This window comes from Lipotes vexillifer, unplaced genomic scaffold, assembly GCF_000442215.2.
Source record: "Lipotes vexillifer unplaced genomic scaffold, Lipotes_vexillifer_v1.1 scaffold1747, whole genome shotgun sequence".
Classification (NCBI taxonomy): domain Eukaryota; kingdom Metazoa; phylum Chordata; class Mammalia; order Artiodactyla; family Lipotidae; genus Lipotes; species Lipotes vexillifer.
The window spans coordinates 92,741-118,671 of NW_006772865.1; the positions used below are offsets into that span (position 1 = coordinate 92,741).

Below are 25,931 nucleotides of genomic sequence, written 5' to 3' on the forward strand. Positions count from 1 at the left end.
TAGGAGACTCTCAGGACTAGCAGGTAGGTCTGGTTCAGTCTCCCCTGGGGTCACTGCTCCTTCCCCTGGGTCCCAATGCACACAGTACTTTGTGTGTGCCCTCCAAGAGTGGAGTCTCCGTTTCCCCCAGTCCCATCGAAGTCCTGCAATCAAATCCCACTAGCCTTCAAAGTCTGATTCTCTAGGAATTCCTCCTCCTGTTGCCGGACCCCCAGGTTTGGAAGCCTGACATGGGGCTCAGCACCTTCACTCCAGTGGGTGGACTTCTGTGGTGTAAGTGTTCTCCAGTTTGTGAGTCACCCACCCAGCAGTTATGGGATTTGATTTTACTGTGCTTGTGCCCCTCTTACCGTCTGTTTGTGGCTTTTCCTTTGTCTTTAGATGTGGGGTATCTTTTATGGTGAGTTCCCGTGTCTTCCTGTCGATGATTGTCAAGCAGCTAGTTGTGGTTCTGGTGTTCTCACAAGAGGGACAGCACGTCCTTCTATTCCACCATCTTGGTTCAGGGCCCTAGCTATCTGTTTTACATTTGGTAGTTTATATATGTCCATCCCACTCTCTCACTTTATCCCAGCTTACACTTCCCCCCTCCCAGTGTCCTCAAGTCCATTCTCTACGTCTGCGTTTTTATGCCTGTCCTGCCCCTAGGTTCTTTAGAACCTTTTTTTTTTTTTTTTTAAGATTCCATATATATGTGTTAGCGTACAGTATTTGTTTTTCTCTTCCTGACTTACTTCACTCTGTATGACAGACTCTAGGTCCATCCACCTCACTACAGATAACTCAATTTCATTTCTTTTTATGGCTGAGTAATATTCCATTGTATATGTTTGCCACATCTTTATCCATTCATCTTTCGATGGACACTTAGGTTGCTTCCATGTTCTGGCTATCGTGAATAGTAGAGCTCATTAAGTTGTAAACAATAATGTTTATTGCCTTGTTGAGTTGTAAACATATTGGTTTTTATTGTAAATTAAAATTATTGAGTTTAATAATTGTTTTAGTGTATACAATTAAATACTCTGAAGATTTTTCTTCCATACTCAGCTACATTTACTTGAAATAATTTTATTTCATTTATTTTCTTGCCGTGGCATGCATCATGTGGGATCAGTTAAACATTATATAACTTAATATTTTGTTTAAAGTGTTTTTATAGATTTCTAAATTGCGGAACTTCCCTTGTGGCCCAGTGGTCCCAGTGCAGCGGGCACGGGTTCGATCCGTGGTTGGGGAACTAAGATCCTGCCTGCTGCGTGGTGTGGCCAAAAAAAAAAAAGATTTCTAAATCAGGATGCTTAATTCCACTGGGATATTAGAGTAGCCAGCTTTGTATATTCTATTTCTGTGATATTTTGTACTTTTGTCCTTTTTTGAGTGGTTTAAGTCAGCTTCAAGGTGATATATCTGGGCAGCTCTTGATGTGCATGTGCCTTTAAACATTCTCTGTACAGTTACCCAAATATAAAATGAAGTTAGAGTAAGTAAGTAATTAAGAAAGATTTCATCTTGTTAATAGTGATAATGAATGGTAGAACAAGAATTAACATTTAAGGACTAAATTTGGAATTTTATGCTTTGATTACTGTCTTAAAAGAATATTGTCGATTCTAAAGATGTTAAAACTTCTGGTTGAAAATAAGTTTGTGCACGCTCTTAGGACATTTAGAAATTTAGTCTAGAAAAATAATTTCTATTTTCCCAGCCCTGTTTCAGAATTAGAAATTTCCATTACACAGGACTGCCTTGGCAGTCCAGTGGTTAAGACTCCATGTTTCCAATCCATGGGGCGCAGGTTTGATTCCTGGTCGGGGAACTAAGATCCCATGTGCCGTGCAGTGCGGCCAAAAAAAAAAAAATTTCCATTTCATATAACTATGTAGTGGTTTAAAAAGTTTTTAAAATTTTATTTTCTTTTCAATGTTAGTTTAGCATTTCACCTAATTTTAAAACATCATAACCAAAGTTTTTCCTATTTCTGTAGCTTCTCTAAAAGGATAAGTTGATCAATAAAATTTTTTATTCTGATAGCTTTGTTTTTTTTTTTAATTTTATTTATTTACTTTTGGCTGTGTTGGGTCTTCGTTCCTGTGCGAGGGCTTTCTCTAGTTGCGGCAAGCGGGGGCCACTCTTCATCGCGGTGCGCGGGCCTCTCACTATCGCGGCCTCTCTTGTTGCGGAGCACAGGCTCCAGACGCGCAGGCTCAGTAGTTGTGGCTCACGGGCCTAGTTGCTCCGTGGCATGTGGGATCTTCCCAGACCAGGGCTCGAACCCGTGTCCCCTGCATTGGCAGGCGGATTCTCAACCACTGCGCCACCAGGGAAGCCCCTGATAGCTTTGCTTTTTAAGCACAACTTTAAAAAATGCTTTTTGAGGTGTGATTTATCTTAAACTGCACACATTAAAAATGCACAATTTGATAAATGCACAGATACCTCCACAAAGCTATCACAAATCAAGATAGCGAACATAACCAACATATACAAAAGTTTCCTAGTGAGTGTCCCTTTGTAATTGCTCCTTCCCACCCTTCCTGCTCCCCCATTCCCCAGCTACCACTGATCTGCTGTCACTATAGATTAGTTTGCATTTTCTGGAATTTAATATAAATGACAATTCTGATAGCATTTTAGATGAAGAACCATTTGTATTGTAATTTTTCTCTAGTAGATAAAATATAGACATGTTTGTGATACTGGTTTAATTTTATTGGTTTAGAACAGCCTTTCTCAATTCACTTTAAGCCGTAATGCACTGAAGTAGTATTTCTCAAAAATTAGTTCACATTAGAATTACTTGGAGTATCTGTTAAGCCACCCCAGAGTTTCTGATTCAGTAGGTCTGGGACAGGGCTAAGAAATTTCATTTTGTAGAAGTTCCCAAGTGATGTTGCTGCTACCGGTTGAAGAAAGCACACGGTGTGAGACACATTTCCTTAAGACATTTGTTGTTGATAATAAATTAACTTTTTTCCTAAGCATCCAGGATGGTACTATTTATATACCATCCCTGGGGAAATTGAGAAAATACTTAGTAATTTTCTCTGTTCTGTGGTTAAAATGAGGAATCCAGTTGAAAAAGACTGGTTTAGAATTATCTAATTTGTGTGGTGAAAATGGGCATGTTCTTTAGTAATCTTCAACATTTAGCAGAAGCAAGAAGAACTACAGTTCTGCAGCCTGTGGAAGGAAAACCACATTCACAAAAAGATACACAAAATGAAAAGGCAGAGGACTTTGTACCAGATGAAGGAACAAGATAAAACCCCAGAAAAACAACTAAATGAAGTGGAGATAGACAACCTTCCAGAAAAAGAATTCAGAATAATGATAGTGAAGATGATCCAGGACCTCATAAAGAATGGAGGCAAAGATCGAGAAGATGCAAGAAATGTTTAACAAAGACCTAGAAGAATTAAAGAACAAACAAACAGAAATGAACAATACAATAACTGAAATGAAAAATTCACTAGAAGGAATCAATAGCAGAATAACTGAGGCAGAAGAACAGATAAGTAACCTGGAAGACAGAATAGTGGATTTCACTGCTGTAGAACAGAATAAAGAAAAAAGAATGGAAAGAAATGAGTACAGCTTAAGAGACCTCTGGGACAACATTAAACACAACAACATTCTCATCATACGGGTCCCAGAGGAGAAGAGAAAGAGAAAGGATCCGAGAAAATATTTGAAGAGATTATAGTCGGAAACTTCCATAACATGGGAAAGGAAATAGCCACCCAAGTCCAGGAAATGCAGAGTCCCAGGCAGGATAAACCCAAGGAGAAACACACCAAGACACATAGTAATCAAATTGCCAAAAACTAAAGGCAAAGAAAAATTATTGAAAGCAGCAAGGGAAAAACGGCAAATAACATACAAGGGAACTCCATAAGGTTAACATAAGGTGATTTCTCAGCAGAAACTCTACAAGCCAGAAGGGAGTGGCATGATATATTTAAAGTGATGAAACGGAAGAATCTACAACCAGGGTTACCCAGCAAGTATCTCATTCAGATTGGACAGAGAAATCAGAAGCTTTACAGACAAGCAAAAGCTAAGAGAATTCAGCACCACTAAACCAGCTCTACAACAGATGCTAAAGGAACTTCTCTAAGTGGGAAACGCGAGTAGAAAAGGACCTATAAAAACAAACCCATGGCCTTCCCAGGTGGCGCAGTGGTTGAGAGTCTGCCTGCCGGTGCAGGGGACACGGGTCCGTGACCCGGTCCGGGAAGATCCCACATTGCCATGGAGCAGCTAGGCCCGTGAGCCATGGCCGCTATGCCTGCACACCCGGAGCCTGTGTTCCGCAACGGGAGAGGCCACAACAGTGAGAGGCCCACGTACTGCAAAGAAAAACGAAAACATAACAATCAACAAAATGGTAATAGGAGCATACATATCGATAATTAGCTTAAACGTGAATGGATTAAATGCTCCAACCAAAAGACACAGGCTTGCTGAATGAATACAAAAACAAGACCCAAATATATGCTGTCTATAAGAGATCCACTTCAGACCTAAGGACACATACAGACTGAAAGTAAGGGAATGGAAAGAGATATTCCATGCAAATGGAACTCAGAAGAAAGCTGGAGTAGCAATATTCATATTAGAGAAAATAGACTTTAAAGTAAAGAATGTTACAAGAGAGAAGGAAGGGCAGTACATAATGATCAAGGGATCAATTCGAGAAGAAGATTTAACAATTGTAAACATATTTGCACCCAAAATAGGAGCACTTCAGTACATAAGGCAACTGCTAACAGCTGTAAAAGAGGAAATCACCAGTAACGCAGTAATATTGGGGGACTTTAACACCTCACTTACACGAATGGAGAAATCATCAAAACAGAAAATTAATAAGGAAACACAATAGAAGCAGATAGATTTAATTGATATTTATATCAGTTGTATGACACAATAGAGCAGATAGATTTAATTGATATTTATAGGACATTCTATCCAAAAGCAGCAGACTGTACTTTCTTCTCAAGTGCACATGGAACATTCTCCAGGATAGATCACATCTTGAGTCACAAATCAAGCCTCAGTGAATTTAAGAAAATTGAAATCATATCAAGCATCTTTTCTGACGACAGTGCTATGAGATTAGAAATCATTTATAGGGGAAAAAAGTGTAAAAAACACAAACACATGGAGGCTAAACAATATGTTACTGAATAACCAAGAGATCAGTGAGGACATCAAAGAGGAAATCAAAAAGTACCTACCTGGAGACAAATTACAATGAAAACACAATGATACAAAACTTATGGGATGCAGCAAAAGCAGTTCTAAGAGGGAAGTTTATAGCAGTACTTGAAGCCTACTTCAAGAGACAAGAAAAATCTCAAACAACCTAACCTTACATCTAAAGGAACTAGAGAAAGAAGAACAAACAAAACCCAAAGTTAGCAGAAGGAAAGAAATCGTAAAGATCAGAGCAGAAATTAATAATATAGAAACAAAGAAAACATTAGCAAAGATCAATAAAACTAAAAGCTGGTTCTTTGAGAAGATAAACAAAATCACTGAACCTTTAGCCAGAGTCATCAAGAAAAAGAGGGAGAGGACTCAAATCAATAAAATTAGAAATGAAAAAGGAGAAGTTACAACAGACACAGCAGAAATACAAAGCAGCCGAAGAGACTACTACAAGCAACTCTATGCCAATAAAATGGACAACCTGGAAGAAATGGACAAATTCTTAGAAAGGTATAAGCTTCCAAGACTGAACCAGGAAGAAATAGAAAATATGAACAGACCAATGACAAGTAATGAAATTGTGATTAAAAATCTTCCAACAGGGCTTCCCTAGTGGCGCAGTGGTTGAGAGTCCACCTGCCGATGCTGGGGACGCAGGTTCGTGCCCCAGTCCGGGAAGATCCCACATGCTGCGGAGTCGCTGGGCCCGTGAGCCATGGCCGCTGAGCCTGCACGTCTGGAGCCTGTGCTCCGCAATGGGAGAGGCCACAGCAGTGAGAGGTCTGCGTACTGCAAAAAAAAAAAAAAGAATCTTCCAACAAAAGTCCATGACCAGATGGCTTCACAGGTGATTTCTATCAAACATTTAGAGCAGAGCCAACACCCATCCTTCTCAAACTCTTCCAAAACATTGCAGAGGAAGGAACACACCCAAACTCATTCTATGAGGCCACCATCACCCTGATATCAAAACCAGACAAAGAGACTACAAAAAAAGAAAATTACAGACCAATATCACTGATGAACACAGATGCAAAAATCCCTAGCAAACAGAATCCAGCAACACATTAAAAGGATGATGCACCATGATCAAGTGGGATTTATCCCAGGGATGCAAGGATTCATTATTTATATGCAAATCAATCAGTGTGATACACCATATTAACAAATTGAAGAATAAAAGCCATATTATCATCTTAAAAAATAATCTTCAACATTTAAAATAGTTTACTACTATGCTATTTCACTATTGTATTCAGAAATATTTGTATATTAAGTGGTCAAGTAATTTTTTAACAGAAATGCTAAGAGTCCTTTTTGGTTAGGTAGATACCATTTTCTAGATAAATATTTGCTTTATAAACACATTTAGAGGCATGAATATTATGTATATGAAGCAAAAAGTTTTCCCTTTTCAGAATGTTATAGAATGATTTTTTAATTTTCTTTCATTTTTTATTGAAGTATAGGTGCTGTACAATATTATATGTTACAGGTGTACAATTTTATGTTAATTACAGGTATAAAGTATAAGTTACAGGTGTACAATATAGTGATACACAATTTTTAAGTTATATTCCATTTATACTTATAAAATAATATATATTTATTATTATTATAAAGTATTGGCTGTATTCCCCATGTTGTGCAGTATTTCCTTGTAGCTTATTTTATAGTTAATAATTTGTACCTCTTACACCCCATCCCTATATTGCCCCTCCCTCCTTCTTTCTCCCCACTGCTCACCACTGGCTTATTGCCTTTTTCTGTGGGTCTCCTTCTTTTTTGTTATATTCTCTAGTTTTATTTTTTAGATTTCATATTTAAGTGCTATCATACATAGTATTTGTCTTTCTTTATCTGACATATCACTTAGCATAATGCCCTCCAAGTAATTTTATGCTTTCTTGAAAATAAAGGATATTTGCTTGATGATATCTTGTTTTTAGAATTGCACAGAAAGGAAGTTTCACATGTTACTTTATCACTTCATTTTAAGTTTGTGTCTAGAAATGGATAAAAGTAAGTCAGTAGATAAAGCTGACCAGAAGGATTTGTCAACAACACGGGCAAAACGAAAAAAACTAAGCCAATTAAGGGCAATTTGAGGTGTCTTAAGAAATAGAAGGACTCATTTGTTGTTTAAAAAAAAAAAAAAAAAAAAGGTAGGCAGATATATAATTATAAATTTCTAACATTTAATTATATGATTAAGATAAAAATCTAGATTTTTATCTTAATCATATAATTAAATGTTAGAAATTTATAATTATATATCTGCCTACCTTTTTTTTTTTTTTTAAAAAAAAAAAAAAAAAAAAGGTAGGCAGATATATAATTATAAATTTCTAAGATTTAATTATATGATTAAGATAAAAATCTAGATTATTTTTAGCTTCAGTAGTTTCCATGTTTTATTCAGAAAACCTCTATTTTGGTTTGTCATGCAAAGTGTTCTTAACTGGGATATCTTCCTGTTTTGAATTTCAGGGCAGCAGCAATGACTCTCCGCACGGTATTATTGTCATTGCAAGCACTACTGGCAGCTGCAGAACCAGATGATCCACAAGATGCAGTAGTAGCAAATCAGGTAAGGTAGCTGCTTTTGAACGACTTTCTTGTACTTTCCTATGAGTGTTTACTTTAGTGGTTTGCAGTGGTTAGAGCAGAAGCATACGTCTATTGAAAGTAAATTTGGAAATGGTTTCCTTTCTTGCTGTGAGATTATTGTATCAGACGTAATAGTGAAAACCTAATTTTGTGATTTTTTTAACACAGTAGTTTGTTTATATGGTAGATGCTTTTTTCCTAACATTATGTTTTCAAACACACAATGTTGAAAGAATTACACAGTGAATACCCACATATCTACCTACCATCTTGATTCTGTGATTAACATTTTACTTCATGTGCTTTATCATGTGTGTATCCATTTATCTGTCTCTTAATTCAGTGATGATCCTTCCCTCATGATAATGTTAATCAGCTCCAACTGTGGCACTGAAGTTGCATGGTGAAGGTTCTCAAAAACCTTGTAATTGGGCTTCCCTGGTGGCGCAGTGGTTGAGAGTCCGCCTGCCGATTCAGGGCACACGGGTTCGTGCACCGGTCCGGGAGGATCCCACGTGCCGTGGAGCGGCTGGGCCCGTGGGCCATGGCCGCTGGGCCTGCGTGTCCGGAGCCTGTGCTCTGCGGCGGGAGAGGCCACAGCAGTGAGAGGCCCACGTACCAAAACAAAAAACAAAAAAAAACCTTGTAATTGCCAAATGGAATAAATATTTTTCAGTTGTGATCTTTGATTTCCAAGGCAGAGGTTAGCAAATTACTGCCAGACTGACTGTTTATGTAAATAATGTTTTATTGGAACATAGCCACCCTCATTTGTTTACAGCTACAAGTGGCAGAATTGAATAATTATGACAGAGACAGTATTGTCTGAAAGCCTGAATAATTATTTTCTGGTCCTTTAAGAAAGTTTGCCAACCCATACTCTAAACCAGTGGTTCCCAGCCATTTTGGAACCAGGGACTGGTTTCATTGAAGGCAATTTTTCTTCGGACCGGTGGTGGAGGGTGGGGGGTGGGGTGGAGATGGTTCAGGAGGTGATGCGAGTGATGGGGAGCGGCAGGTGCAGCTTTGCTTGCTCGCTGCTCACCTCCTGCTGTGTGGACCGGTTCCTAACAGGCTGAGGATCGGTACTGGTCCGCGGCCTGGGGGTTGGGGACCCCTGCTCTAAACCAGTAGGATTTATTGAGCCTTGTGTGTTTTGTATTTTTTTTGCAGTATGCGGGCCTCTCACTGTTGTGGCCTCTCCCGTTGCGGAGCACAGGCTCCGGTCGCGCAGGCTCAGCGGCCATGGGTCATGGGCCCAGCTGCTCCGCGGCATGTGGGATCTTCCCGGACTGGTGCACGAACCTGTGTCCCCTGCATCAGCAGGCGGACTCTCAACCTCTGCGCCACCAGGGACGCCCTGTTATTTTTGTTTTTTAACCCAGAAATTTTTTCTTCTCTTGACTTCTGAGATACTACTCTCTTTTCCTACCTTCGTAGTTGTGGTTGTTCCCTCCTACTTCCTACAGTTGTTTCTCTTCTTCACTCTGCGGCCCTCTGTTTTTGTTTTTTTTTCTTGTCCACACTGCATGGCTTGTGGGATCTTAGTTCCCCAACCAGGGATTGAACCCGTGCCCCCTGCAGTGGAAGTGTGGAGTCCTAATTACTGGACCACCAAGGAATTACCTCTCCTCCCTTTTAAATATACTTTCTCAGTTCTTACATTGTTTCTTTCACTTACCATTTTATATGCTCACTTGGATGATCATATCCATGCTGATGTTACCACCTGTATGTTGATAACAATATTCAGGCTTGACCTCTGTCCTGAGCCCAAGAGCCTGTTTGGAAGTGGAGAGCTCTATATGAATGTTCCATGGGTACCTTAGTACAGCATTCCCAAAACTGAATGCAGAATCTTAAACCTGTGAACCTGTTCATACTTCTGTAATATAATCAGCTTATTTATATATCCCAGTCACAGACTTGGAGTACTTCTCTATGTCTCCTTTTCTCTCGTATCCCAGTATCTCTCTGTCGTAATACTTCTCTGATTGACTTAATTCACATGTTTAAAAATTTCTCATTTTACTGCTCTGATGGAGCTCCCTACCTCAGCTTCTTCTTTCCCTCATATTCTACACTGATAGCAGTTAGCTTTATTAAGTGTAAATCTTATTTCACTTTACTGTTAAAAACCTATTAGTAGCTTTACTATCACCTACTTGGTAAGTCCAAATTGTTTAGTTTGAAGAGTTCCGCCATGATTTGAACTGTCTATAAACCCAGTTTCATCTCCTAAATTCTTACTGTTCTTCAGACTCACACTGTTCAAGATGGTGTCATTCCTACATGTCATTTCACCCAGTCTGCCATTTTCCCTCTGCCTAAGAAAACATTTCCTCTTAGAAACTTCTTCCTTTCCTTTGAAAAGTTCGTCACTCCTTATGTTGTATAAATCCTTGTTAATGTGTTCTACTATTATTTGCCTTAGAGTGCTTAGAATTATGGTTTAACGTGTTATATGTGTGCTATTGGTTCATTTTCGATAGTCAGAAACATGGCTTGAGTTCCAGCTTTGATTTCCTGTTGAGTTCTGAGCCTCAAAGGTTGAGGTTGGACTCAGTTTTCTTCTAACTCTGTTCGGTAGTTTGACTTATTTCCTTTTAATAATGGTAGAAACTAGATTTATCATTTTAATGTATAGAAATACTTCAAGTGTATAAAACATCTTAAGAAATATTAAAGTGAATTTAATATTTTAAATTTGTACTTGGCTTTATTAATGGTAGTCCCAGAATATTTGAGAATAAATTTACTTCTTTCCAATGCATATGGAAAATCTTACCTTTTAAAAAGTACTCTATGGTGAGTTCATAATCATCTCAAAACATGTGCTGTAAGTTAGGACTTTGCATATGGGGTTTTCTTAAATCACTGTACACTAATACAGCTCTAGCAAAACAGCGAAGTCAAGTTGTATTCTAGCCTGAGCTATGATTGATACAGAAGTTGGTCACATTTATTAATGTCCACATAATTTTAGAAGCTAGTAATTCTGTTTATCTCTATAATGTTTGCCACGGCACAGTGTTTAGAGACAACTCTAATAACTCCATTTAGTATTAGTTTTCTGCTACTTTGTTGAAATTGGGGATTAAAGTTGATAAACGTGTTACTTTTGTTTTTCTTTCCTCAGTGCAACTTGTGAATCACAGCTTCAGGTTAAACAGTCTTTTCTTGAGTGACATAGTGTGTTTACAGTGGAAAGTGAATCAGTCACATTTTTAAAATTGAATCTACATTTATTTACATTTTACTTGAAAAATCAGGTTTTTAGGCAATTAGGACGAGTTACTATATTGAATATTATAACTGCATTGTCATGCCAATCAATTTTTTTCCCCCATATAGTACAAACAAAATCCTGAAATGTTCAAACAGACAGCTCGACTTTGGGCACATGTGTATGCTGGAGCACCAGTTTCTAGTCCAGAATACACCAAAAAAATAGAAAACCTATGTGCTATGGGCTTTGATAGGGTAAGTACATAAAGGCATGTTGATTTTTACTTATTCATTAAATTGTTGCTGCAAATCCTTGGCTGACAAAAGTGGCTCAAAAAAATACCCTAAATCTAATTTTGGTAAGCAAACTTTGTTATTAAAACCAGTGATCTTTCTCTTTTTTGGGGGGCTGGTTCCAGTCATTGGTTTTAGAAGCTTCTTTTTATGAAGTGCAAGGTAACTTAAAAATGAAAAAATAACGTGTGGTTTCTTAATATAAATACAGTGGGTAATGCAGTATTTTAAAAATATTTCCTTGAGATTTTATTTATTTATTTATTTTGTCCCCTTTTCTACAGAATGCAGTAATAGTGGCCTTGTCTTCAAAATCTTGGGATGTAGAGACTGCAACAGAATTGCTTCTGAGTAACTGAGACATAGAGCTGCTGATATAGTCAAGCTTGCCCCTTCTTGAGGAGGATCAACATCTGTTATTTTTAGGATTCTGCGTAGATTTCTTTTAAACTGGCATTCTTGCCTAATGATGTTATCTAGGCACCATTGGAGACTGAAAAAAAATCTCTGCTCTGTAAATAAAGCTAATTAAACGTCTCTGTAAATTTAAAAAGGGGAAATACTTTAATTTTTTTCTTACTTAATAGTGTAAAAATTCTTTGAGCTAAGCTAAAACCATGGAAAAAACATGCTACTTTAGTGTTTAGCAGTGTACCAAGACTAGCAAGAGTTTGCTTCAGGATTTTGTTGAATAATTAAGATAATATTTTGAGTGTGTCAGGGCCATTCAAATCGTTGGTGTTGCATCACAGCTACCTTAACTGTTTTTAACATGGATCCTCTGTGCCTGTGAATTTACTTGCATGCTTGTACTTGACTTCTTAGGATGGGTAGCTGAAAAGACCACCATTTTAAGCATTTGAGAATTCTTAAATATGAGATTATTCAGAATTGAAGATGGTGACCTATTCAGAGCCTTTTTGTCCTTGTCAACAGACTGGGACACCATATCTGTTTTTCCCCTCTTACCACACACAGCTAATATTCTAATAGTAAATTTCTCTATTTGGTGGGGAAATGTGCTGAGGGACAGTATCCCTTGCTCCATTTTTAGGTTGTCCATTTGGGATGTTTTGTCACAATTCTTCACTCTTAGAACTTTCATATATAAGTAATAATGTAAAAATGGAGATGCCAGTTTCGTTTCTCTTGCAAAAACAGTAAAAACTTGATGTTGCAGTATTCCCAGATTTAATGAAAGAACCCAGCTTAATTTTTCAGTGAATTTAACATCTTTCTATTTTTAAACTGATGAAATTTTTCTTTGACAACTTGCAAGGGTGAAATCAACTGTTAGCAGTTTTTTAAGCCTAATTTTGGCTTTATAAGAGATTGCTTTATCAGATCCTTTAAAAGTCACTCTTGCGTGCATTTCCCCCTATTGACACATGAAAGCTGTGTTGGTGTTTTACTGTACATACTTCAGATGCACATAGGAATAGAAGTGTGTTATAAATCTAGCTTTCTTTATGATGTTTCTGATAATATGAGAATTGAAAACTTTACCTTCTCTTGTACATAGTCAGACTTTCTATACGTATTAAACTTACATTTCATTCTAAGTTCAAAAGTTTGAAAATTATTAGTTTTGCAAGCTCAAACACTAATGTGACCATTTTATGAAGGGTGAAATGGATTTGTGTAGGCTGTTCTATACATAGAAACACAGTTATTACATATTCAGGACCAATGCAAAAATAACAAAAATGTAATTGAATCAGAATGAATTAAAGTAAGGCTGTGTACTGAAAGTCATATTATAAAAGGTTTGCTTTCTTCAAGTGTTACTTATCCTAAATTATAATGGTTAAGTGTTTGGAAAATAGTTTTGAACCATAAATTCAGCATAATTTCATTTGACTTCTCAATAATCTTAGAAGCAATAAAAGAACCATTATTAAATATATTGTAATGTTAAGATGTGGAGGTTCTTCCAACAACTTGTAAGGCTTTCCTAATCAATAGTAAACTCTTGTAGTTGATTTTATTGCATACTAAACACAAGTTGCTGTTTTTTCCCCCTATATGTTTGCTTAAGTATAAATTTCTTTATACAATCACCTCCTTTTGTTGTAGTTTAGTTACTTTCTAAAGATGCCAAAGGAAACAAGATTTTTCTTTATTTATTTTAAATAGCTAAAACCATGTACTTTTCTTTATATTTTTGAAGTAAGGTTGGAATTGTGTGAAAATGTGGACAGTTTTGTTCCATTGTTGGTTAGAATTAATTTTTTTTTTTAGTGGTGGGTGACTTGGTAATATTAGTAATATTTGGATTATTTTAAATATCAGACACCTCTACCCAGTTTACTATTTGCCTATTTTATCAGGGTATATTTAATTGTCTTGTGGTTTGACAAATGAGAGAGAAAGAACTGAGAATTTACTAAGGGTCAAGCATTATATACTTTGCTCTTGGAGGCAGCTATACCTTGCCTATGACTTTTATGCACGTTAGCCCCTTAGGGTTTACTCATCTAACTACAGTTCAATATCCCCAGTGCCCAGGAAATTGAAAAGTACAATATTTTGTATAAGAGGTTCTTCATAATGGATTTTTCATTTCTAGAATTTACCTCATTTACATTTAATGTGATAATCTCTTTCTTTTTCTGGTACATTTCCTACTGTCACCTTCTGTTGTTTTGTTTGTTTTTGTTTTTGTTTTTTTCCTATTTTTCTACAGGTAGATTTATTTCCCAAACATAGAAGTAAAGGCAGTTGCTCTCTTCTGTGGTCTTATATATGTTCGGAAAAAGAACATTAAAAGTGCAGGTCTAGGGAAGAGGTACCCTGATGGAAATTATTTTTATAATTCTCAATCATTTGTGATTTGTCAGTTGTGAAGGCCTCAAAAATTATGCTAAAAAATATAAATAGTTTTTTCCCATTTTAGGGCAGACAGATTTGCTACAAGTCACTGATACTCCTATAGGCTTTTACTGTAATCAGGTCTGTTTACTGAGTATGTGCCTGACCTTTAAAAGAACAAATAATAGTTATATAGTATTTCAGTACAGATGACTAAATGAATGAGTAGCAATTTGTGACCCAAATAAGTATACGGTAAGATATATAAATATTTGAGAAACTGGTACTAAATCAGATGCTCTGTGTTGGCTCCCCCAAATGTTTGGAATTGTGACTATGATTTACTTAAACACATAACACGTTCAAGTATATATATGTGTGTTTGTATTCTGACCATTTTGCTTTTGAGGAGAGTTATCTATGGAATGAAAGACATAATTTTTCTTTTTTTGGAAGTATTTCACGTTTGTGATTGCTGATGGTGCTTAAAACTATGCAAAATAATTTTAAAGTATAAGAAAAAATTGGCAGATAAAATGGATATTGCTTATTTATGCACTACAGAATGCAGCATATCATATTACTGCTGCTTTGTAAGTTTATCAGTGTGAAAAGCAGTTCTTGGCTCTAAGTGTATGCCTGATTTGAGCTTTTAAAACTCTACAATAGGGGTATAATAATGTCCCATGATCCTTGTTAGCACTGGAAACAAAAACTTTTTTTTTTTTTTTTTTTTGGTGTTTTAAAGATGGATTTGGGCTTGGAAGAGTTGGAGCCAGGTATACTCTTGTACCTAGACGGAAACAATGTTTGGATAGGAAAAGGAAGCTGTTTACAGTTAACTTGATTTCATGGAGTTTTACAAAATGCTGTTGTATTTAATCACTTTTTCTAGTTCAAGAAATTTCAATTCCAGGGTACAAACCATTGATTTTAAAAATTTGCATTTCCATTCTTTTAGTACCAGTTAAAAATAAATGCTTAACATCAGCTATTTGCTCTCACTTGGGGAAGAAGGTAACTTGAAGTATTTACTGATAAATAGCCTTTCTTCAAGTGTGACTTTTCTGCCGTGTCTACATATTATGTCACATGTTCTGTTTGCACTGTTGCAATATGGATCAAAAATCTTGTGGCATAAGGGTAGGGGAATGTCAGTATCTCACTTGTCCCATTTGCTCTGTTACTGCTCTGTTGGACTGATCTACCCTCATAAACCTGTGATCATCACCTAAATGTAAGTTGTGAATGTGTCACCTTTTGCTTGGTTATTTCAACCAAGCATTGAATATATACATATATATGTATATATTCAATGCTGCTGTATATAATCAGGTGTGGCACAGTTTATCGGTTTGGTCCTAGGGGGTGAGTGGATTCATATCATTTGCACTGTGCTGTTAAATGATCCTTGTGTGCTTGCTGTTACCTACTTTTTACAGGCATCATAATAAAAGCTAGACTATTTCTTTGGGGGGAAAGAGACTTATTTAATGTAATTTAAAGACTTTTCCAATAGAAAATGAAATACTATTGAAAATAATATCTATTTTTTAGCTTTCAGCAATTGATGGTGCTTTGTTGTGGTGTCTGCTGGAAGTCTACTGCCATTATAGGGATTTTCATTAACTTCACTGAGAAAGAATCTTGCTTGTTAGCTTCTCTAGATCTCTATTCTAAACAATCTGTTAGTGATGATAAATTCTATAGGAGGATCTATTCTGAGCCGTTAACTTCCTGTAAGGGGAAAATTGGGTGGGTTACCAGAAAGACTATTGAAGCAGGGTGGGCTGGGGGTGGAGGGTTGGGTATTTGTCTTGAGAATTAAAAACTACGAAACACTTTTGTACACAACTGATTTTTTAAAAAATAAACACATTTTTAAAGATGTTGAATTTTTTTTCCCCCTTACTGGGAATTCTTAAAAATAAATGCATGCATGTTTTCCCCTGAAAATGGTTTATATCTTCTTTCTAGGTGCTCATCAATAGACAGGCAGTTAAGCCTCCACATTGCTTTAAACAAGAAAAACAACCAGGTAGATATTTCTACTAGGCAAGTTTTACAGTAATGAGTATATGTTGATAAATGCAATAAATTATATTAGTGCTTTGAATTTTAAAATAGGTTGAAATTCTAATTAAAACTATTTGAAAATATAACACTATTTGGCTAGATTCTAATCCGAAATTTAGAGTAATCCAGAGGTAGTTGATACTGAAAATATTTATTTTCATGTAAGCACACAAATCTTTCTGGAAAGGGTGCCTATGCAGTGGCAAGGACTCTGAATTGTTTCAGCAAGTTCTGGGTTATACTGGATAACTTCTGCTTCTATTGATACTGATAATTAGAAGAGGCTATGTTGGTTAGGGTTTGTATTATTTCATATGGCAAACTGATTGTTAACTTTGTGTCTCTAGGGCATTTATTACCAGCTTTCAGCAGGCTTATGAGTTACTATAGCCTGGAGATGGAATTGCTTCTCACTGGAATACCAGTATGAAGGGCTCTTTTCATGGAGCAAGCTATATCCTTACATATTAAAAATCAAGGATAACAAATGGAATTCGAGAGCTCATGCTAATCCTTAGCACAGGATGGTCAAATTGAAATGATAGTAAACACTTGGTATGTGTTTTGTTTCATTCATCAAAGAATTAACATGAATTCTGTAAAGTTTTTAGTATTTCCTACAGTAATATACTATCTACTCAAGTATTCATATTGTAATGTTCATTTCCCCTCATTGAATTTCAGTAAAAGTATATTAAAGTACAACTTTATAAATCTACTTAATCTTTTATCATAAATTACCTTTTAATAGGATGTTGACCAAAGTCAAGAAGGGCAATCTGTTTTAAATATTCAGTTTACAATACTTGTAGAGCCTTTTTTCAAGATACACAGATAAAACAAGGCAAACACTATAAAACGGGGCAAAATTTCAGAAACTCAGAGTGTTTCATACTTAGTTAATATACCTAGTACTTTGTTTCTCCCTTACAGTGTAAAAGCTTAGCTACATGTACAGAATATACCTAATTTTTATTTAAGAACAACAAATAATGACTTTTATCTACTACACAGCTAACATTCAGCTCTCTAGTTACTGTATTCCTCAGCTCTTCATTTTTAGTATGTGAAAAATATATATTCCTTTGCTATATACATTCATTATTATTTGTATTATATTGATAGATGAATGTTGTCCTGTCCTAAGTAATACTGAGGAACAGGATTAATGACGTTCCAGTGGTATCTCCTAACCATATTCATAGAATTACAGAATTTTAAGGAAAAGGAGACCTTCCAGTCTCCTTTTTAAAAATAGATCAATTAAAATAAGTTGGATACCTAGAGTTACAGGTTATTTGAGGGGACAGTCCCTTAATAATGTTATTTATATGTGCCTACTAAACCTGGTAGCTTTCTGAGACCTAAAATGCTATTATTGTTTTCCTTAAAAATAGGAAATGTGGAGGGATCCTTTGCAAGCATGAAAAGGAAAACCAGTTCAGGTGAGAGTGAGGTCTTCATTCCAAGGGAAGTATATCCAAACCACTCTTCATGGTATGAATTGAATAGAATGTTTTGATGAACTAAGTTCAACTGTAGGGTTTCATGACTTCTACTGAAGTTGCTTTACATGCACCAGACACACTTTTTTTTGATATTTGGAAGAATAGAATAAATAGCATTGTTCTTGGTTTATGCAACCCATAGAAAAAGATGTTTTAAACTGCAAAATCTAATTGGCCCTAAATATTGTATTCCATTACAGATACTTTAGTTCTTAATTGCATAATGTCATACTTCTGTGTATATGAGGAGAGGAGGTAGTTCATCGTCGGTTAGTTAACCTTAAGATGTCATGACCTGGAGGTAAAACAAAGGCAAAATTTTAATAAGGAAACAAATTCAGGATAATAGTCTGCTGAGGTGATTATTAGCATGGTTGATTTTCTTCATTAAAAAATTATTTTTCCAAATAATAAATGTGTATTTTAAAAATTTACTTATTTATTTTTGGTTGCATTGGGTCTTCTTTGCTGCACGCGGGCTTTCTTTAGTTGTGGCCAGTGGGGGTTACTCTTTGTTGCGGTGCGTGGGCTTCTCATTGCGGTGGCTTCTCTTGCGGAGCATGGGCTCTAGGCACATGGGCTTCAGTAGTTGTGGCGCTCTGGCTCTAGAGCGCAGGCTCAGTAATTGTGGTACATGGGCTTAGTTGCCTTGCGGCATGTGGGATCCTCCCGGACCAGGGCTCAAACCCGTGTCCCCTGCTTTGGCAGGCGGTTTCTTAACCACTGTGCCACCAGAGAAGTCCCATAAACGTGTATTTTTAAAAATTAGTAGTGGCGAAGAGTCCACAGTGGAAAATGTGTGATCCTCTTCCTACCTCTACTACTAATCCATAGAGACAGTAGCTTCTGAATATCTCTGATTTTTGTTTTTGAGTTGTCTCCAGGTCATTAAGCAATTATTCCTCTTTAAGTAACTCTAGGCTTTGTTTGTAACAGTAAGTTAATTACATTTTTCTTCCATCAGTTATACCTAGTATCTCTTAACTCCCTATTTTTATCCCTAATCTTTATCTTCACTTAGTAATGGAATTTAGGTTGAGGGAGGGCTGTTGCATACACAAAAGCATTGAGAAAGTAGTGTGACTTTGGCTGCAGGACATGTACAGGTAAGGGGCATTTACTCACTGAAACAAATTCCGTTGGAACTGAGGTAGAGGTACGATTCAAAAGTAAACTGAAAGAAGGAGACTGTGATACCTAGGTTGGGGTAGTAATTAAAAGATGAAGAGAGGGAGAGATTATGATAGGAAGAAAGAAAGGCAAGATGTAGTAAAAGATCAAGGTTGTGAACCTTGATCACACCCTCCCTCCCTTGGAAGGGAAGGTAGGAGGGGAAAAGAGTGCCTGGGTGGGAAGACATGCATGTAGGGCGTGTAGTCAAAGCCCTTGGCCCTAAATGGTAATCCTTTTAGTTTGTTCAAGTTGCCAGTCCTACATTCTAGCCCCAACCCTTTCAACTTGATTCAGTAGATTGATATTCTCTTCACTGGGCCTTCGAGTAAGCTTCTTCTCTTCTCAGTGATACCTCCTTATACTGTTTATTACTTTCTACAGGTCTTAGTTTTTTTTTTTTTTTTGGCACTATCTAGCCATTCTTTCCTCCATATCTCTTTTCATTAAACTATTCATGCTTTTATTTCCTTTTCCTACTCCACTTCTTATCACATTTACAAAATGCTGCCTTCTGAATAGTCTGCATCTTTTCTTTGTTAACTCTCACAATTTGGGCCTGGCCTTCTAAATTTGTTCTGAAAATCCTACAGCCCTTCCAAATTACAGATACAAAAAAATGAGGCCCTGACTTGCCCAGAGATAACAAGACATTGTCAGACATTGTCAGACTGAGAACTTGGGTTTTCTATCCACTATATCTCTTGCTTTACTTTTATTTTTAAAAGCAGTTTTAGTGGTAAAAATGTGCTAATTTCAGGAACCTTAGACTCAAGAAACTTTTAACTCTACATCCTAGAGTTTACTTAAGTATTTTGGAGTATTCTCTCCTTGCTGTGCTGTTTTTACACAATTAATAGTATATAATTGTCAATATTTGACTTTTTAAAACTGATGATCACAGTTCTTTAAAAACTCTTGGGAATTCCCTGGCAGTCCAGTGGTTGGTTAGGACTCTGTGCTTTCACTGCTGGGGCCTGAGTTCAGACCCTGGTCAGGGAACTAAGATCCTGCAAGCCACGCAGCGCAGCCAAAATTAAATAAACAAAGAAAAAATTTAAAATTCTTTATATGAATGTTTTAAATAGCTATAAATAGGTATTTGAGTAGGGCTACCATATTTTACATATCAGTTACCCTATTAGATGTGTGGATGGTTTCCTCTTTTTCTCTATTAGAAATTATGCTGCCTGGACTTAACGTAATGGGTACCACTAATGTTTTAATACTAGCTGCCTCCTGAAACTCCACTGAAATGACATTTCTAAAGGTATAAATCTGTAGCGCCACAGAATGGAAGATGGAAAGCAGACTGAAGAGTAGACACTGATTTGGCATAATAGAGGAAGCTCAAACCTAAAAATTTGACTGTGGAAGGAATGCTTATTTAGAAGCAAGCTGATTTACTCCTTAAGACTCAGAATAACCTAGAAATGGGAGAAAAAAGACGCTGCTGAATGTAAGGGTGAGCGTTTGAGCTGGAAGTAGGGTTGATTAAAAGTCTATTCCTTTCTACCCAGTTAGGTAGGTAGATAGTTTACTCCTGTCCTCTTACCATGGAATGAGAATTGCTGTCTTATGAATTTGAAACAAGTCTTCAGACTGAGAGATACCAGTCATAGATTGAAAATGAAGATAAGATAAAATTCTGTGTACTTGGATGGCATATTCCTAGTTTCTAGAATGGTGACAGTTAAGTCTCAAGGGAAAAGGAGGGAGGATCCTTTTCTGTAGAAACTCAGTGGTCCTAGAAAAATACCTCAAAAGGGATTCGGACATTTGAAGATTTTCCAGTGAGAAAGTTGAGTCCCCACCAAGTGAGTTTCAAAGTATGAACAAACTCAAAAATCACTAGATTTTTGAAGATTGATCCAGCACTAATAACCGAGACCAAAACAGGATTGATAGCAGAAAGAAGAAAACCTGAAAATGAATGTTTTCAAAGGTAAGAAATCTATGTATCTATGAAGAAGGTACAGAATGCTTTAAAGAATAGATTTTATAAATTAAATATAGCTCAAATTAAAAATCAGTTAAAACATTTGAAGTTTAAGGAGTACAAGAAAGACTAAAAAATCCCAAAATATGGATTTTTTTTTAAGAGTTCCACTCCAGATTTTCCAACATCTATTAGGAGTTTCTTAAAGGAAATGGAATAAAGCAAAGGATCAAGAAAATAATCAAGGTTACTTGACACTCTTCACTTTGAAAGCACTCAGCACAGTGAATGCAGTGAATGGGAAAAGACCCCATAATAAGGCATATTTTGTTTCAGGACATTAAGAGAAATGAGAAAGTCTAAAAAACGGGATTGGAATATGGAGAGTGGGCCCCTAAAATGAAGTGGGAATAAGAATGGTATCAAGTTTCTCAGTAGTGCTATGGGAATCAATGACTTCTAAGTTTTGAGTGAAAATTATTTCTAAGAGTTCTATTCCCAGCTGAGGTACCAGTGTAGAATAAAGATACTTTCATATATTCCAGGTGTCAGAGAATTTTGTCTTCCCATTGTCCCTTTCTTGGTAAGTACTTGAATGACCTACTCCACCAAAATGGAGGAGTAAACCATGCAAAAGAAAGATGAGATACAAACCAGAGCTTGTTATTTCTGGGATAAATGAAGAGAAATCCATAATGCCAGCTGTGCAGCAACGTTGAGCAGCCATTTCAGTACATAGAGGACTAGAAAGATGAAATAGTTTGGGGTAAGATTAATAAAATGAAAGAAAGGTACTGATAGATGATCTGATGGTAGCCAATAAACAATAGTCACAGTACTCTTAATCAGTCTTTCAGTGCCTCACCCTTAACCATATGCAAAAAACTAAGATGATAAATTTGAGAAATGCGCGTTCAACATGAAACCAAGATAAAAAAAAAACTGGAGGAAACAATGTAGGGAACAGAAGAGTAGTTAAAAGTCTAGTTATTCTTAATTGACATTGAAGAATTCTTTGCACCCATACAACACTAACAAGAAAAAAGGATCTTTAGGAAATAACTTAAAAATTTAAAATGATCATGGGGCTTCCATGGTGACGCAGTGGTTGAGAGTCCGCCTGCAGATGCGGGGGACACGGGTTTGTGCCCTGGTCCAGGAAGATCCCACGTGCTGTGGAGCGGCTGGGCCCGTGAGCCATGGCCGCTGAGCCTGCGCATCTGGAGCCTGTGCTCCACCACGGGAGAGGCCACAATAGTGAGACGCCCGCGTACCGCAAAAAAAAAAAAAAAAGATCATGAAGTTAAAAAGTTGATTCTCGGACTTCCCTGGTGGCGCAGTGGTTAAGAATCTGCCTGCTGACACAGGGGACACTGGTCCAAGTGCTGGTTGGGGAAGATCCCACATGCCATGGAGCAACTAAGGCTGTGCACCAGAACTACTGAGCCTGCACTCTAGAGCCTGCAAGCTACAACTACTCAGCCCACGTGCCACAACTACTGAAGCCCGCATGCCTGGAAGCCCATACTCTGCAACAAGAGAAGCCACAGCAGTGAGAAGCCCATGCACTGCAACGAAAAGTAGCCACTACTCACTGCAACTAGAGAAAGCCCGTGTACAGCAAGAAAGACCCAATGCAGCCATAAATAAATAAACTTAAAAAAATTGATTCTCTTTCAGATTTATTTCTGTCCTGACAAGATTTAAGGGAGACCCAAAGCATTCCTTATAAGACCTCCATGATCTGTCACACACTTTATCACCACAAACTGCCTAAGGAACCCATCCGAAGAAGGAAGCTATAATCGTAACTAACTATACAACTTCTAGAGCTTTTCAAGACTAATCACATCGTGCTTTTTATCTGGCTTATCTAATTCATCCAGTTCAAGACTCAAAGGTTATTTGACCTAAAACATAGAGTTTTAACCGTAAGAAACTAATTCCTATCTGACTGAGTCTTACTGACCATTTCTCCACCTCCTTCCACCATGCCCTAATATTTAGAATTGTCATAAATAAAATTGAAGCTTGACTTACTCCCCGAGCCCAGTGTTTCCCCCAGTCTCCTCAGTTGGTAGCTATACATTTTTATGTTGACAATCATGTAATCTGTGAATAGAGGCAGTTTTACTTCATTTTCAACCTGTCCTAATAATTATGTTAGCTGTAGGTTTTTTATAGATGTTCTTTACTAAGGGAAATTTCCTTCTATTTATAAGCTTAATGGATGTTGAATTTTGTCATGCTTTTTCTACATTTATTGAGATAATCATGAGGCTTTTCTTAATTAGTCTGTTTAAATGGTGATTAATTTTCAAATGTTGCACCAGCTTTGCATTCTTGGAATGAACCCCACTTGGTCATCATGATTATCCTTTTTATATGATGCTGGATTCAGTTTGCTAATATTTTGTTGAGGATTTTTGCACCTGTGATCATAAGGGATATTGGTTTTTAGTTTTGTTACCTTTGGTTTTTGCTAATGGTGGCCTCATAATACGAGTTGAGAGGGTTTTCTCCTCTTCCAGTTTCTTTTTTTTGTTTGTTTCTTGGGGTTTTCTTTGGCTGCATTGGGTCTTCATTGCTGCGCATGGGCTTTCTGTAGTTGAGGCGAGTGGGGGCTACTCTTTGTTGCAGTGCACAGTCTTCTCATTGCAGAGCACCGGCTCTAGGCGCGCGGGCTTCAGTAGTTGCAGCTCGTGGGCTCAGTAGCTGTGGTTCGCAGGCTCTAGAGTGTAGGCTCAGTAGTTGGGGCACACGGGCTTAGTTGCTTCTTGGCTTGTGGGATCTTCCTGAACCAGGGTGCCTGTGTCCCCTGCTTTGTCAGGTGGATTCTTAACCACTGCGCCACCAGGGAAGTCCCTGCTCTTTTTTCTTAACGTAGAATCTTAAGTTCCTGATTTTAGAGCTTTCTTTTTTTTCTAATATAAGCGCTTAATGCTTATATTAGAAAAAATATAAAGCACTGCTTTAGATACATCTCATAGATTTTACTGTTATCATTTTTTTCAGATTATTTTTTAAATTCTTTTGAGACTTCGTCTTTGATCCAAGGGCTACTTAGATGATAGTGTATTGTTTAATTCCAGATATTTGGTGGTTTCCCAGATATTTCTGTTATTTCTTTCTAATTTAATTTTATTAGGAACCAATAATATATTTTTTCAGAGTTTTATTATTTTAAGTTTATTAAGATTTGCTCTATGGCATGGAACATATGGTCTGTTTCGGTGAGTGTTACATGCGTACTTGGAAAGAAGTATAACCTGACATGGTTGAGTGGAATATTCTGAATGTCAATCAAGGTAGTTGAAAGTGTTGCTCAGGTCATCTATGTCCTTATTAATTTCTTGCCTACTTGTACTATCAATTACTGAGAGGAGTTTTGAAGTCTCCAACTATATTGATGGATTTATATATTTTTCTTTTCATATCATTTATTTTTGCCTTGTGTGTTTTGAAGTTCACTTGTTTTAAATGCATACACATGTAGTGTTGTTCTGTCTTGAGGAATTGACATCTGTTATTTTCCAGGGTCCCTCTTTATCTCTGATACAATTCCTAGTTTTGTTTTGTTTTTTTTTTCGGTATGCGGGCCCCTCACTGTTGTGGCCTCTCCCGTTGCGGAGCACAGGCTCCAGACGCGCAGGCCCAGCGGCCATGGCTCACGGGCCCAGCCGCTCCACGGCATGTGGGATCTTCCTGGACCAGGGCACGAACCCGTGTCCCCTGCATCGGCAGGCGGACTCTCAACCACTGCGCCACCAGGGAAGCCCCAATTCCTAGTTTTGAAGTCTACTTTATCTGAAATTAATATAAACACTCCAGCAGGTAGTATTTGCATTATTACATCTTTCTCCATCCTTTTACTTTTAATATATCTGTGTCTTTAAAGTAGATTTCTTATCACTAACATATATATAGTTGGATCTTGCTTTTTAATCCACTCTGACAATCTCATGTCTTTTAATTGGTGTGTTCTGACCATTTCCATCTAAAGTGATAACTTACATGGTTGATTTAAAATCTTCAGTAACTTTTTTTTATTTTTTGGCTGTGCCGCGCACATGTGAGATCCTAGTTCCCCCACCAGGGATTGAACCTGCGCCCCCAGCAGTGGAAGCGAGGAGTCTTAACCACTGGATGGCCTGGGAAGTCCGTTGAGTAACTGTCATTAATCCCATATCCCACATTCCTAAAGGTGAGACAGATACACTCACTGGTATTCACCTTCTTCACCCAGTTTAGATTCCATGGGCCATCACTATAATCATCCCCTTATCGTTTGCTTCCTGACCTTCCTTGCAATATTTCATCTCTGCATAGTCAGCTCCTATATATACCTGCATAGCTGTTTTTACCTGGAGAAAAACAGTTGTGCTGTTACTGTGAACTGATAACCACTATTCTGAAGTGGGCCTTTAGCACCTAGCTAAAATCTTATATCTCTCTGATCATTTCAGTCTTCCACTCTCTGAGGTGACTGTTGCACAGCTTACTTGCCTCAAGTCTCCAACAGCTTCTAATTCTAATTAATTTTTTTATATTGAGAGATAGAAGCAAGGAGCACTAAATCTTTTCATTATCAAATTTATCTTCCTACCTGCATCTGATGTTATATACTCTCTTCCCTCTCGTCTATTTAAGGACTTTACTCCCATCTTTCTCCTGCATTGTTAATTTCTCTTTTTTTCTTTAACATACAAACTGGGTATATACAGCAAGTCCCCTACATACAAACCTTCAAGTTGTGAATTTTCAAAGATGTGAATATGCATTCACATGTCCAGGCTTATAAGTTAGTTCACGTGTCTGGCGTACTTTGTCACGTGCGTGCATCCTCTGCAAGTGGTTGTGTTTTTGTGTACTTTACTGTATAGAGTACAGTAGTACAGTATCTTTATTTCAAGCCCAGGATGTCTGGAAGCAAGCATAAAAGCAGCAGTGATGTAGCTGGTACTACTGTACTTTTCAAGGTACTGTACTGTAATATTAAAAATGTTTTCTTAGTTTTTGTGTTTGTTTTTTTATGTATTATTTGTGTAGAAAGTATTTTTAAACCTGTTACAGTACAGTAC

At 37.1% G+C, this 25,931-nt stretch overlaps 1 protein-coding gene across 3 annotated transcripts in view; it reads left to right on the forward strand.

The window, feature by feature from the left end:
• Window positions 1–11,987, forward strand: part of UBE2K (ubiquitin conjugating enzyme E2 K) — an 80,318-nt gene extending 68,331 nt beyond the window's left edge. The window contains exons 5-7 of one of the 3 annotated variants that reach the window (XM_007447927.1): window positions 7,705–7,804; window positions 11,179–11,307; window positions 11,631–11,899. In XM_007447927.1, coding sequence (XP_007447989.1) covers window positions 7,705–7,804; window positions 11,179–11,307; window positions 11,631–11,705 — 304 coding nt within the window. In that variant the 3' untranslated portion in view covers window positions 11,706–11,899. Of the gene's footprint in view, window positions 1–7,704; window positions 7,805–11,178; window positions 11,308–11,630 lie in introns of all 3 variants that reach the window. The other 2 variants (XM_007447929.1, XM_007447928.1) reach the window with 2 other exon arrangements.
• Window positions 11,988–25,931: the final 13,944 nt, after the last annotated feature.